The sequence below is a fragment of the Lotus japonicus genome, chromosome 2, assembly GCF_012489685.1.
Source record: "Lotus japonicus ecotype B-129 chromosome 2, LjGifu_v1.2".
Classification (NCBI taxonomy): domain Eukaryota; kingdom Viridiplantae; phylum Streptophyta; class Magnoliopsida; order Fabales; family Fabaceae; genus Lotus; species Lotus japonicus.
In genome coordinates this window covers 24,318,670-24,333,233 of record NC_080042.1, presented here as the reverse complement: position 1 = coordinate 24,333,233, position 14,564 = coordinate 24,318,670, and the positions used below count along the sequence as shown (strand labels likewise).

Below are 14,564 nucleotides of genomic sequence, written 5' to 3'. Positions count from 1 at the left end.
ACTATAAAGTCAAAGCTTGACAGTAAAGGCAAGTTAGGTGTGTTGCACGTTCTACGAGAGTAATAAAGCATGTTATCCTAGAATGAGAAGGAATAGTTAGAAGGTTACCATCGTTCGTGTGCTCTCCTCTGACTAGTCTACCAGCTCCCTCGCCGCACGAGACATAGACTCCTCCCCGTGCAGCAGGATGTCTTCCTCTCACCGTAGGCACAGATGGCTCAACCCTGGTTACATTGCAATCCTTGGCTTGATGCCCCGGACGGTTGCAATTGAAACATAGAGGTCCCCCGTCTGGACACTTGTTAGAGTAGTGCCCCACCTTCTTGCACCTGTAACACGTTACTCCTTGGCCCGAAGTCTTGTTTCCTGTTCCTCCGGTAGCATTTATGGGCTTATACTGCCCCGAGGTAAAACCTTCCCTCAAAGGGCGTTGATACGGCTTCTTCTGTTGGAATTTACCTCTTCCTTTATAGTTCTGAGGACCTGACCTTACTGGTCCTCCAGTTCCAGCACGATTCAACCTCTTGTTCTTCATTAACTCCACTTCTGTGGCTTTCTCAACCAAGGACTGGAAGCGCATGATTCCCAACGGTTTCACTGAGTCCTCAATGTCAGGCCTCAGCCCATTCACAAAGCGTTTGCACATGTAGGGTTCATCAACCCCATTGCGGAAGAATCGAAAGTGTTTGGCCAACGATTCCAGCTTAGCAGCATATTCCGGAATGGACATGCTACCCTGACGAAGAGTCAGAAACTGTGCCTCACGCTCGTCACGAGCACTATCTGGAAAATACTTCTCCAGAAAAGCAGCACGAAATGAAGCCCAGTTCACTTCCACATTATTTGCTTCCATCATTCCTCTGGTACCCCTCCACCAGTACTCAGCATCGCCCAGCAGCAGATAAGTTGCCAGGCCCACCTTAGCCCCTTCGGCGGTATGCAGTACCCCCAAAATCTTTTCAATCTCTTGGATCCATAGGTCCGCTCTGTCTGGGTCAGTCCCACCCGTGAACTTGGGCGGATCCTGTCGCCTGAAATCAGTCAGCCCCCTATTCTGGTCTAGGGCTACCTCCCTCTCACGCTTATGACGCTCACGTTCAGCCTTGTCAGCACGCCACTGAGCGTTCTCCGCAGTTTGATTTGTCATTGCCTGGGCCATAGCAGTCATTGCCCCAGCGAGTTGGTTCATGTTCACCATGTTCTGTTTAGTTAAACAAACAGTTAGTACTAATCATAAGATAGCATCTAACATAACTATACAATATGATTAAGCACTAACTTCAATCAATTCTAAGCAAAAAATCGCTCGGCAGACAATCAATTTTCACTCTTTGCAGAGTCACACAACCTAGCACAGAAGACCTATTCCCCAAAGACTCCCGAAAGACTCGACAAGCTCTGATACCACAATGTAACACCCCGATTTCGGTGGCGTCACTTTAGTAACTCAAGAATAAAATAAAGCGGAAAAGCAGGTATTTTTTTTTTTCTTTTGTTTAAATAAAAAGACTTGTCGAAATCAGGTCTCATCCCAATCGCGATTAACAGCGATTAATATACAATACAAGCACACCCTTGCTGTAACTAAAAACATCGTCACGAGTGTCCTCAAGTGACGGAAAGTAACATCAAGTAACTAAAAGTATTGCCCAACGGCAAACAAGTGCGACTCATAAATAGAGTCATAAGTTTTATAAATACAGTCCTCCGAAAAGTAAGTCAGCCCAAAACGGCTTCCAAAAGACTTCCTACGCCCGACAAACTCCCTGTGATCCTCATGGAAGAGAATCACACAAAAAGCTAATAGTCGGGAACCTACCCTGCCCCAAAATACAACTGATGAATCAGAGCTATGACCATGACAACCAAAATCAGTAACTCTAACCACCCATATCCTACACCACTATCTTCGACCCTCATCTGATCTTCCATGAAGTCCGGGTCCACGTCGAAGGCTCAGTAGTAGTCATTTCGCTCCGGGTCCTCCCCGAACGACGAACCTTCTTGAATCATCTGTTGAACGTCTGGCAGCAGGCCGACCGCCCAAACACAAACATACAAACAAAGCCACGGCGCTAGGGTCAACTCACGGAATATAGTAGATAATACAAACAGCATGTGAAGAATAAGGGGGTATGTATATATATATGTTGTATATATATATTTATATGTTCTGTATTGCCTACCCTAAGGTATATACTTAGCATGTTATCAAGGCTCTAATAACAATTCAATGAATAATATCTCAACAATACAATAAGCATTATCTCAACAATTCCATATTGGGCGCATGTATGCATGCAATGTCAATTCAAACGTTGATCCCAAAAATAGGCATGTCAAGTCGATCCAACCCATTGGGTCGAACACAAGGACTCGCACACGCAGTAAATGACAACGCCAAGTCGGTTCTCTCATTAGAGTCGAACATACGGACGTTGCGCGCGTCTAATGACTATCGCCGAATCAATCCAATCCCTCGGATTGAATATAAGGATCCGCGCGTGTCGAAATATTATCGCTGAATCGGTCCAATCCCTCGGATTGAACTCACGGACTCACGCAAGTTTATATGGCGATGGCTGAATCGATCCAATCCATCGGATTGAATATAAGGATTCACGCGTGCCCGAGTGACTACCGCCGAATCGATCCAATCCCTCGGATTGAATATAAGGATTCACGCGTGTCAAACGATTATTGCCGAATCGGTCCAACCCGTCGGGTTGAACATAAGGATTCGCGCCCGTTAAGCCGAAGATAATGTCGATTATGCGACAAAATGAATTAATCAAAAGAAGAAAGAATGAACTTGGAACTCATAGTTCCCGGCTAAACTTTAGATAGCCAAACAATAAACTGCTCATCGAGCGAAGAGTACCGAAGTACTTGGAAACTTATAATTTCCGGCTAAACTTTAGATAGCCAAACAATAAACTGCTCATCGAGCAAAAGAGTATCAACATACTCGGAAACTTGTAAGTTTCTTCTAAACTTGGACTCGGCGACCCTTCTCATCTTTCAAACTAATATTCAAGCTCCAAGCTCTTATCTAAGGTTGTTACCATTGTTCAATGGTTTTAGAGATTGATTAATGTCTTATGAGTTTTCCTTGAGAAAATAGGTTTCTTTTAATCTTATAATACTTCCTATAAGTTTCAGGGATCCCATAATCCCAAACAATTCCTTGAGAAGGTCTCGATCCATTAAAACATAACAAGGTCCGAACTCCGTTCGTCCTTTCGAACTCTCTCAAAAATCTCATAAAATTCGGCATGACTTGCCCGTTATCCTCACTCATCAGTATCACAGATATAAGTGGAATAGCATAACTAAATCAGCGCAATCAATAAGCATAAACAGCATATTCCAACACATCCTAGATTAACCAGCAAACGGCCGAAGCCTCTCAGAAAACATTTTTCCATAAAGCGATAAACAATATCCAAGCAATATTCAATATCAACACAATAACCCAGTCGAATTGATCGACGCCTACAAGGAAATAGCTAGTAAGTAAGTTGCCCTAACCTCGAGTTGTTCTAGTCTCGCGGTGCAGGTCTCGCTCACAAGCTTGTTCAGTCAAGCCCAAGGTTTCCACAAACGAACCTTAGAGCAAACAAAGCAGAAATCAATCAAATTAAGTCGACATAATCGAAACAATACTAACTAGAGTTAGACAAAGCTCAAGAAACTTCAGAGTACAACACTTAGGCACGAATGAAAGGGCTTTCCCCGAATGGATGAGTTTTGACTCGATTCAAGTTTTGTGCAAAAACACTTTATTCGCTAAAACGTGCATAACTCGAGCTACAGAACTCGGAATGACACGAAACCGGCGCCAAAATTTCGACAATTGAAAGAGCTACGCAATGGCTCAGGTCATAGAGACCCAAATATTATTTTTGGACACGGTACCCAAGCAAATAGGTTTCGGCCACTATGGAAAATAGGGTTTTCGAACTTTTTCTTCGATCTAAATCAATTCCTAGGTATTCTTAGGCGATATCTAGGCCAGGGAAACTCTCAGAAAAATTATCGGGTTAAAACTGTCGCAGGGGTATTTTGGTCAATATTTTTAGCTCAGAATTTCAAAACTGAATTTTTGAAAAACAAATTGGATGGGGACGTCCACAACGACGTTTATGACGACAAATCCTACTAGCACTAAGCCAAGTCGATAGATTAGAGCGTAAAGGTTGCGACTTTGCCGAAAAATGGGTATTTAGGGTAGAAATTGATTCCGGCGGCATTTCGTCGACATTTGACAAAATCTAATCCGCAGAACACGCTCAGGAGCATGCAGGGAAGAAGTTTAGACGCTGAAATCAACTGATTTGAACAGTTTTTCAAAAACCTCAAAATTTTGAACTCAGAAAGTCGCAGGAGAAATGGACAGAAACGACGATTCGAAGGAGAGTATAGATTACCTACCTCGAGGTCTTCGATTAGTGACGATCGGTGAAGCAAACGGGCAAGAAACGGAAAAACTCTTCTTCTCCTCCTTCCTCCTTGAAAGCCACGGCCAAAATGGGTGCAGGTGATGGTTTTTTTTTGTTTTTTTCTATTTTTCAAAGTATATATAGGAAATGGAAAACGCGGGAAAATGATTATTTCGCGATTCCGATTTTTCCTGTGCATTCCTCTGTAAATTCTAAGATAGGTTCTGGCGACAGAATTCCAGAACTCAAAATAGGATTCTTGGAATTAAACCAGAAGATCCAAGATCGGCATAAGTCGGTGTAAGTCGGTTTATCCCGAAAAACTACTTTTTGCAGTGATCGTCGGATGAGAAAACTTCCTTCTGAAGAAAGATCAGAATTGACGAGAGAAATAGGAGAACGCGGGTGGAATCTTCTTTTGCAGCTCCGAATAGAAAAAGTCTTCATCGTCTGTCGATCTTAGGTTTTCTCGAACTATCAGGGATTCCGTTTCGGCAAACTTCCGAGAATTGGAATTTGACGTTCGTACTTTCCAGGATTTCGCATCGAAATGGTTGTTTAAGGACGGAAAAGAGAAGTTCTAACATTTCTCTGAGGATTTTTGGAATTAGTTTCCATCGTGTCCTAAAACGTAAATTAACTATTCACTAATACCTTTGACCTAGGATTAAGCGTATGTTAGTCGTGCTATAACTCTTTCGGTTTTTCGATACATTCTTGGACTTTTCCTGAACCTCTTTCCTTCCCAAATTTATCTTAATCAAATAACTTTTTTATTTTATTCACTTATCCAAAGCGTTAAAACTTGGGCCTTACATTATGTGTTAAGTTGTTAAGTTATTGTGATTGCAAGTTGTGTGATTGATAACATGTAAGTGTGTGTTTCGTAAAATTTGAGATGATTGTGAATTGTTGAGCTGGTGATTAATATGCTAAAATAATTAAGACTTGGAGATGGTCTATATATGCATATGTTAGTTGAGTTTTGCACAATACACTGCATAGTTGTCAAGATGCAATGTTTGCTAGTTCTCGTGGAGGCTAGTGACTTGTCCTAAAACTGGAGTGGTTTTGAAGCCTAGAGCGAGGGCTTTATTTATGGTTATCTGTCTGGAGTGGACGCGGTAACACCGCTAAGGATAACAACTTTGGTACCAAAGACATTTGCACAGAGTCACACTTGAGTAATATATGTTACTGTAGGGAGTTGTTGATGTTAATCAATGATAACTGCAATATCTTATCTTTGGAGAATTTTGTTGTTGTGGTAATTGGTGATATTTATATTTGCTTTGTCTGAGCTATGATTATGGAGTGTTGACATACTTTGAAAATTAATTGATTATACTAAATTTCATGATATATTTTCTTAATTATGAATGAGAAATTTATGGATAATTTTTATAAGCTTTTGCATTACTTATTGTTATGCTTATCCATATGATATGAGTTCTCACCCTTCTGTTGGAATGATGTTCTATGCGACATCGCTCTGGTACCGAGGATAGTGAAGCTTCTCGCGAGGGTTAGTTGGAGGAGCTAGTCTTTCATTTATGGTTTAGTTAGGGGAGTCATGCTCTGTTATGTAACACCGGTGAAACGCTTAGTTTTGTACCTTGATGTTAAGAGTTATTTTATGAACTCTCTTATTTATTTTTTGGGTTATGTTTTATCTTGGAGTTGAAAAATAAATCCGCTGTGCTATGCATATGATGTTATGACATTAAAGTTGGAAATTTATTTACATATTTATTATGAACATGACAGGTGTTTTAATTTATGTTTCGGGAAAATAAGTGTGACACCCTTTGTGTTATGCATTTTACTCTGATGTATGCTATATTATTTACGCGGGATTTAGAGGGTGTTACATAATTCAGATAATTGAAACAGTTTAAGGAAGCTGTGAGGGAACACTCTGTGCTGAATGTGAGGCAAATAAGCTTTAAGAAGAATGATGTTGTTAGGTGTAGGGTTATCTGTAAGAGAGGTTGTGATTATGCTTTGCAGTAAAGTGGGTGGAAAGCATACATTCAACATCAAGACAATTCATGGACAACACACTTGGGGAGAGTGTTCAACAACAAATCTACATCAAGCTAGTGGGTTGCTAGCAAGATGATTGAGAAGGTGAGGGTGTCAAGAAAGCTTAAACTGTCTGAAGTGCAAGATGAGGTCCGAGTGGGGTTCTCAATTGGAATTACAAGGTGGAGAACTTGGAAGGGAAGACAGATTTCCATGGAAATAGTAGAGGGAGATGCAAGCAGATAGTATTTTCTTCTGTATAGGTTCAGTGCAGAGCTCCTTGGAAAGTCTGGAGGAAATACATGTAAGGTCAACATTGAAAGGTTTCCTGGAACTTTACATCCTTGGAAATACATGTATGAACAATCATGCAGCATGACAGGATTTGTGGACACATACAGGCTTGTGAAAACATAAAGATATTCCAGAGCTTCTAGAATATTCTCACATGCGCACAATGGAAGTAGTTCAGCTCCTTAATAATATGAAAGGTGGTTCTCGAATATTGAACCAACCGATATAAGTTAGATCAATGTGAAATAAACTTCTAAGGTGACTAGGAGAGATAAGGAACAAACACCTCGTGATGTGTGAATGCTTGTGGGAATACAGAATGTGAGTAAGTGGTATGATGTCATATTAACTCCTATAGTTAGCCGAATGACTTTCTATAAATACGCAGAGAGTCATTTGTACAAATACACAATCATAAAATCAATACAACTTATTAATTTCTAGTATTTTCTTTGCTCATCTATTCCACCATTATCTTTTCAGCACTTTATTTCAACCTTTGCTTTACATTTCCAGCTTTTACTTTCAGCTGTTTCAAGTATTTATTTTTCTATTTTAGTCGTTCTCTTAGGGTTCAATCAGTTACCTCGTCTTGAACCTCGCATATAGATTACTAATAGTTTTTTCAAATGTCTTAAGAACCCGCATTGAGGAACATAGTATCTTACTCAAGTAATCACTTGGTTTAAGAACGTTGTGTTGGTTGTTTAGCCGAGTGACATGTCTTGCGTCAAAAGTAAAAGTTAATTAAAATAATTCTTCCCAAAACATTCCAATGGAACGAGTAAACGTATTATTATTCTAGGAATGCTACCGCTACCTTCTTTTTATACCCTACTTGAGAAACTTGTATGACTGATATTTTGTTCATAACTTGATATTCTTTAAAAGTATGTTTGACATTTTAAAAGAAATTGATTAACTGTAAAGAACGTGATAAGCAGTCTATTTTGGTGCAATACTTGTATAGGGTAAGGGATAAGATGTGGATTGTAGAACTAAATAAAGTAATAAACTATCACTGTCACGATGTCTTCATAGATCATAATTGATTTTATGAAGACAATGATAATTTAGTTTTATTACAAGTTGCACGATGCCATGAGCCCTGTCTCTAAAAGTTTAAAGAAAAAGCATTCTGCATCAGTTTAGCTTCCATAATTACTTCTACACCTTTATGAACAGTGAAATCTCTTTTGCCTCAGTTCATCCTCCTACTTCTATGATCATTGCGGCCAACCTCTTTCTTTATTATTCATGTGCTTTGCACTCTTGTTTTACTGTTCAAGACAATACTAATCTATGAAACTTTAGAGTTTAGTAATTCCCTTTTAGATTCTCTATCCCTTTCTCAAATTATCTTCTGCAAGTGGTCTTGTGATCACTTTTCTAATAACAAAAATCTTCTTCTCTTAGCATTTTTTTTTTCTGTAAAAGTGCCTTTACCTTTTCTGAGTTAGCTTTGTGAGATCAATTATGGCTGTTTTCTTTCTTGTACTATTTACTTGATATTATTAATTCTGATCACGCTTTTTCTTTGTTGTGATCCTCTGATCCTTATCTTATTTAATTAGTTCCAGGCCTTAATTTTCTATCAGTTTCTTGTGTTGTCTTCATGTCTATGCTTTAATGCTTTTCTTAATTTCCCACATGTTGATATTTTGTCACCCTTTATGCTCACTCAACTAGTTGTCCAATCTCATATTTTTCATTTAAGCTTTCTTCTTCTGAATCCATTTTTTATATTCCTCACGCTAGTCCAGCTTCTTGTTTTGGAAAATTTCTTTGTTTCCCTTTCACCTTTGCAGTATTACTACTGAGTTGATTTAGTTTGGTTTGTTCTTCTGGTGTTAAGTGTGTTTAGTAATTTAGTTGTTGTTGTTACTTGTTAACTGTTTCAAACTTGTCCAGAATGCCTCCTACAAATTTTCCTCTTCGTTGGGAGAGCACTGGGGACCAGTGGTGGTATGCATCACCTATAGATTATGCTGCTGCTAATGGCCACTATGACTTAGTTCGTGAGCTGCTCCGAATTGACAGCAATCACCTCTTCAAACTCACTTCCCTGCGCCGAATCCGGCGTCTCGAAGTTGTGTGGGATGATGAAGAGCAGTTCAACGATGTCGCCATGTTTCGCTGTCAAGTGGCAAAGAAGCTTCTTGAAGAGTGTGAATCAAAGAGAGGGAAGAATTCTCTCATCAAAGGCTATGGTGGATGGCTGATGTACACTGCTGCCTCAGCTGGGGACTTGGGATTTGTGCAAGTTCTTCTTGAGAGGAACCCTTTGTTGGTTTTTGGTGAAGGAGAGTATGGTGTTACTGATATACTTTATGCTGCTGCAAGGAGCAAGAATTGTGAGGTTTTCAGGGTGCTGTTTGATTTTGCTGTTTCACCAAGGTTTATAACCGGAAAAGATGGGATTTTGGACGAGCATGTCGGGGACATTCCTTCTGTATACAGGTGGGAGATGACTAATAGGGCTGCTCATGCTGCTGCTAGAGGTGGGAATCTGAAGATTTTGCAGGAGCTTCTTGCCAACTTTTCTGATATTTTGGCCTATAGAGATGCTGAGGGGTCAACTGTCTTGCATGCAGCTGCAGGCAGAGGGCAGGTTGAGGTGATAGTCTGTTTCTCATTTTGTTATCTTTTATTTGAGTTATGTTTCAATTTTAGGCATAAAATGTATTGTGATCCTTCTATTCTTTACCTTCATTCTCAATTTTAGTAGGGTCGTTTTAGAATTTTCAAACATATAATGTTTTGTTTGTTGTTTGATTGTGTTGTGAATCCAAGTAAGTAAGAAGTTCTACATTGGATAAAAAACAAATTGTTTGAGCATTATCTAAGTAAGATGACTCATAAACCAAATGGCATAAGTTTTTTTTCGGATGACTCCTTGTATCGAAGTCTTCCTGTCAAGGTTGTTGTTAGGTGGTGTGTCTACTGAACTCAGTGATGAGTGCGTAGCTCTTAGCCCAATGTGGAGATCTCCCTTCCCCTCACAATTCATTGATGAGCATTTAGTTCCTTTTAGCCCAATGTGGAGATCTCACTGCCCCTCATGAGCCAACAGATTGAACATAAATGACTTTATGATTAACTGTAAGAAAAAACACATCAAATAGAATATTTTGAATGAAATTTAACATGGATGACTTTTGAATAGCTGTAATGGACAAACGCCTCACATAGAATATTTTCTGTTGAATATCAAATAGTAATGGAACAAACTGAATCATAGTAATATCCTTAACAAACACTTCATATGATTCATGATTTAAATTATGGTGTTGCTTGATCCTGCATGTTGTTGATCTCCGAGGGGAAGACCTGTGTCGTTTTTGTTGTTAGTAAGATCCTTCTTTTTTTATTAAGTATCCCAGAATGCAGTAGTTAGGTCTCAATTAGAGGAAAATGCTATCTTCTTGATTTCTTATGTCAATTGTTGTGGTATTTTGATATTATACCCTAACTCTTCTTGTCTTCCATTCAGGTAGTTAAATTTCTTATATCATCCTTTGACATGATCAATTCCACAGATCACAAGGGCAACACTGCCTTACATGTGGCTGCTTCCAGGGGCCAACTATCTGCAGCTGAAGCTCTAGTCTCTTCATTTTCAACACTAATATCTCTGAGAAACAATGCTGGAGAAACTTTTCTTCACAAAGCAGTGTCTGGTTTTCAGACACCTGCATTCCAAAGACTCGACCGGCAAGTTGAGCTGTTGAGGAAGTTGCTAAGTGGGAAGCACTTTCATGTAGAGGATATAATTAATGTCAAGAACAATGATGGAAGAACTGTACTTCACATGGCCATCATAGGAAACATTCACACTGATCTTGTGCAACTGTTGATGACTGCTCCATTAATCAATGTGAATATCTGTGATGTTGATGGCATGACCGCGCTTGATTACCTTAAACAACGCCCAAAATCTACATCATCGGATATACTGATTAAGAAGCTGATCTCAGCTGGGGGAATGTTTGGTTTTCAAGGCTATAATTCAAGAAAAGCCATAGCTTCACACTTGAGAATGCAAAGCATTGGCAGCAGTCCCGGGACATCATTTGGAATCTCAGACACTGAAATATTTCTGCACACCGGCATTGAGAATGTATCAGATGTTAGTGCTGAATATAATGGAAGTGCAGCAATGAGTTCATCTTCACCAGAACACATTCCATGTGACCCTGTCTCAGCCACTAGCAAAAGGCCAAGTTCTGTGAATTATGCAGCAGCAAAGTTGAAAAGGGTCCTTCTGTGGCCTAGAGTGAAGGACAAGAAAGCTGTTGACGAGGGTTCAGTGAATAACATCTATGATGAAACTCCAGCCCCACTTAGACAAAGATTTTCTAGGCCATCTTCAATTCCTAACAACAAAAGAACTCTCTCTGTCAGAAGTCACCAGTCAAGTCCAAATGCCAAGAAGAGATTTGCTTCACTAGTGCATGGAGTTATGCAATCCTTGCCACAAGCTAAGGTTTCTGTTTCGGGCCGATCTAGGTCTAGTTCCTTTTCGAAGTCATCAATTTCTTCACCTAGTTCAATAGATAAGCAAAAGGGTATTTGTATTGACAATGACTTAGCCGGGCCATCTTGCTCAAGTGAACTACCTGAGGATGAATCACCACATTTGGGAAAGAGAACTTCTTTTAGTAAGAAGTTGAGGGGACATTATTTATGTTTTGGTGCACCTGGCCTTAATGTCAAAAGTTCAGTTCACAAGGCTAATGTTGTTGCAGTGGCTTAATTGGATGGGTTTAGCTAGTTTTTGATAAATAAGAAACTACACTGCTAATTAAGAGTTGCTATGGGGTTCCTAAGTCTTAAGTTTATAGATTTTACTTTGTTACTTGAGGTTAGCTCATCCTCAGGTTCACTTGTCAGCAGAAAAGCTACTATGTTAAAATATGTTTCTTATCTTATTTGGCATCCAATAAGCGTATTTTAGTTCCTAATGATGTGAGAGTTGGCATTGTCAGTGCACTCATTAGACCTTTATGCTAATGCAGTCATTCATAGTTTCTTAGATGAGCGGGTGACTACTGATCAAATAATCATGGGGATGAATGAAACTCGTTGAGACATTAGACACATAACATAACCCCATTAGAGTGGGAAAACAAGGACAGAAAACAAAAACAAGACTCTTCATGCCCGGGTGCTACAATCTTAAGAACAAGAGTATTGCTAGTTGAAGCAGGAGTTAATTAATTGGTTACTGTAACACCAAATTTCAAAAGGAGGAGAACCAATCAAGTAGAGATAGTAGCAAAGTTTAAAAGCCAAAAGATAAATATAGCAAGAAAAACAAATGTGGATTCTACGGTGAAAGAGGACAATAGTACATTCACGATGTAGTCACAAAAAGACTAGCAACAACAGGTTGAAATAAAACAAATTAAAACAAGAATGAGGTTGAATTGTGTTTATAACTCTTTAGAAATCCATAAACTTAAAACTCTTTGAAAACATTTTTCTTAAAAAGCCATTCGCTAATAGTAGCGGGAATATACAGAAACAGTATGTTAGAATAGCAACACGAATACAGATCAAAGTAGAGAGAAACACACAAAAGTTTTGTTGACGCAATTTGGCCAAATTGCCTACCTCTGCGATTATAGAGTAGCTATAGTTTCGTTTATTGATTCGCTTCTGAATACAATCACTCAGCAATTGCAATTTCTCTCAATTGCACTAGTGCCTCTTGTGTTTTAGGGTTACATTGTTATCCTATTTATAGTGGATTCTATTGATCTCTATTTTACAATAAAATCCTAATAAATCCTATAGCAATCCCTTAAAACCTTTTAAAATCCACATTAAATCAAATCCTAATAAACTAAAGATTTTAGCCCAAAATATAATGAGCCAAATCTCAACAATCTCCACCTTGGCGAATTCCGAACTCCCCTATGAAGATCTGCTGCTTTAGTTTCCTGATTCTGATTTCTAGGATTGTGAGCCTCCTCTGCTTAACATTGGAGAACATGCAACAAGTTCAAGCAATGCTTAAACTTGTCATTGGTGATTGGCTTGGTCAACATGTCTGCTGCATTCTTTGATGTGTGAACCTTCTGAAGTAATATCTGTCTGGATGCCAACAACTCCCTGATCTTGTGGAACCTCACATCAATATGCTTGGTTCTAGCATGATACACCTGATTGTTCGCCAAATAGATAGCACTCATACTATCACAATGCAACTGAACTCCACCTTGCTCAACACCCAACTCTTTCACTAACCCTGTAAGCCACAATGCTTCCTTGGCAGCTTCAGCTACTGCCATATATTCTGCCTCAGTTGTAGACATAGCTACTATGGATTGAACTGGTGACTTCCAAACTGATGATGATGCAACCAAACTGTGGCACATGCGCTTGGGTCATCTCAGTGAATGTGAGATGATAAAACTACATAAGAGGAATCTGCTGAAGGGTGTTCGCAGTTGCACAATTGGATTGTGCAAGTATTGTGTTCGTGGGAAACAGTGTAGAGTTCGTTTCAAGACCGGGCAACACAAGACCAAGGGAATCTTAGATTATGTCCATTCTGATGTTTAGGGGCCTAATGATGATTTTTCTCGTAAGGTCTGGGTTTATTTTATGAAATATTAATCTGAGGTCTTTGCCAAGTTCAAATTGTGGAAGGCAGAGGTTGAGAATCAAACAGGGAGAAAAATAAAGTATTTGCGGTCTGATAATGGAACTGAATACACTGACAAGAAGTTCATGCATTTATGTGAGGAGAATGGAATTCAGAGGCACTTTTCTGTGAGGAAGACACCACAGCAGAATGGTGTTGCAAAGAGGATGAATAGAACTCTGACAGAGAAGGCCATGTGCCTTCGGTTGAATGTTGGTCTTTCAAAAGGTTTATGGGCAGCAACAATCAATATGGCGTGCTATCTAGTCAACAGGTCACCACGAGCTTCTTTGGATGGAAAAGTTGCAGAGGAGGTGTGGACAGGTAACACCATTGATCTCAGTAATTTGAGGATTTTTTGGTGTCCAGCATATGTGCATATTTCCAGTGAAGATCGGTCTAAACTGAGCCAAAGTCAAAATAGTGCATCTTTATTGTCTATAATAAAGGTGTGAAGGGGTACAAGTGGTGGGATCCAGTCAAGAGGAAAGTGGTTGCCAGTAGAGATGTTGTATTTGTTGAGCAGTCAATGTTGAAATAGTCAGATGTGATAGTTGTGCCAGATATTGAGGTAGAAAATTCCAGTCAGGACAAGATTCAGGTGGGCATTGAGGAGACACCAATGAGTCGTAGGCAGATTGTAGCCCAACAACAGAGTGTACCAGGCTCAGATTCAGGTGGAGTACAAGACTATACACTTGTGCGTGATAGGGAGCATCGTCGTATTACACCTCTAGTGAGATATGAGTTTGAAGACTTAGCAGCATATGTCCTTCTTACCAGCTCAGGAGACCCCTCTACTTATCATGAGGCTATGGCTAGCCAGGAGAAAGATAAGTGGATGGGTGTTATGGTGGAGGAGATGAAGTCCTTGAAAAAGAATGAGATATGGGATCTTGTTCAGCTGCCCCATGGAAAGAGAGCTATTGGTTGTAAGTGGGTGTACAAGAAAAAGCAAGCAGTAACAGAAAAAGAATGGGAAAAGTTCATGGCTCGCCTAGTTGCAAAGGGGTATTCGCAGCAGAAGGGAATTGATTATGATGAGATTTTCAGTCCAGTGGTTAGACACACTTCTATCAGGGGAGTATTAGCTTTGGTAGCCAGCTGGGTATGCACTTAGAGCAGATGGATGTGAAAACAGCTTTCCTCCA

At 39.6% G+C, this 14,564-nt stretch overlaps 1 protein-coding gene and 1 long non-coding RNA gene across 2 annotated transcripts; one reads left to right on the top strand and one right to left on the bottom strand.

The window, feature by feature from the left end:
• Nucleotides 1–1,454: 1,454 nt before the first annotated feature.
• On the bottom strand, nucleotides 1,455–3,599 carry LOC130735315 (uncharacterized). Its single transcript, XR_009018383.1, has 2 exons — nucleotides 3,532–3,599; nucleotides 1,455–2,024 (listed from the first exon to the last, which is right to left on the bottom strand). It is a non-coding gene; the product is annotated as an uncharacterized LOC130735315 (long non-coding RNA).
• A 4,275-nt stretch (nucleotides 3,600–7,874) lies between these two features.
• LOC130737822 (uncharacterized) lies at nucleotides 7,875–11,725 on the top strand. The gene is made up of 2 exons (XM_057589675.1): nucleotides 7,875–9,378; nucleotides 10,255–11,725. Exons 1-2 carry the CDS (start codon nucleotides 8,674–8,676, stop codon nucleotides 11,515–11,517), a joined length of 1,968 nt encoding a protein of 655 aa, XP_057445658.1. The 5' UTR covers nucleotides 7,875–8,673; the 3' UTR covers nucleotides 11,518–11,725.
• Nucleotides 11,726–14,564: the final 2,839 nt, after the last annotated feature.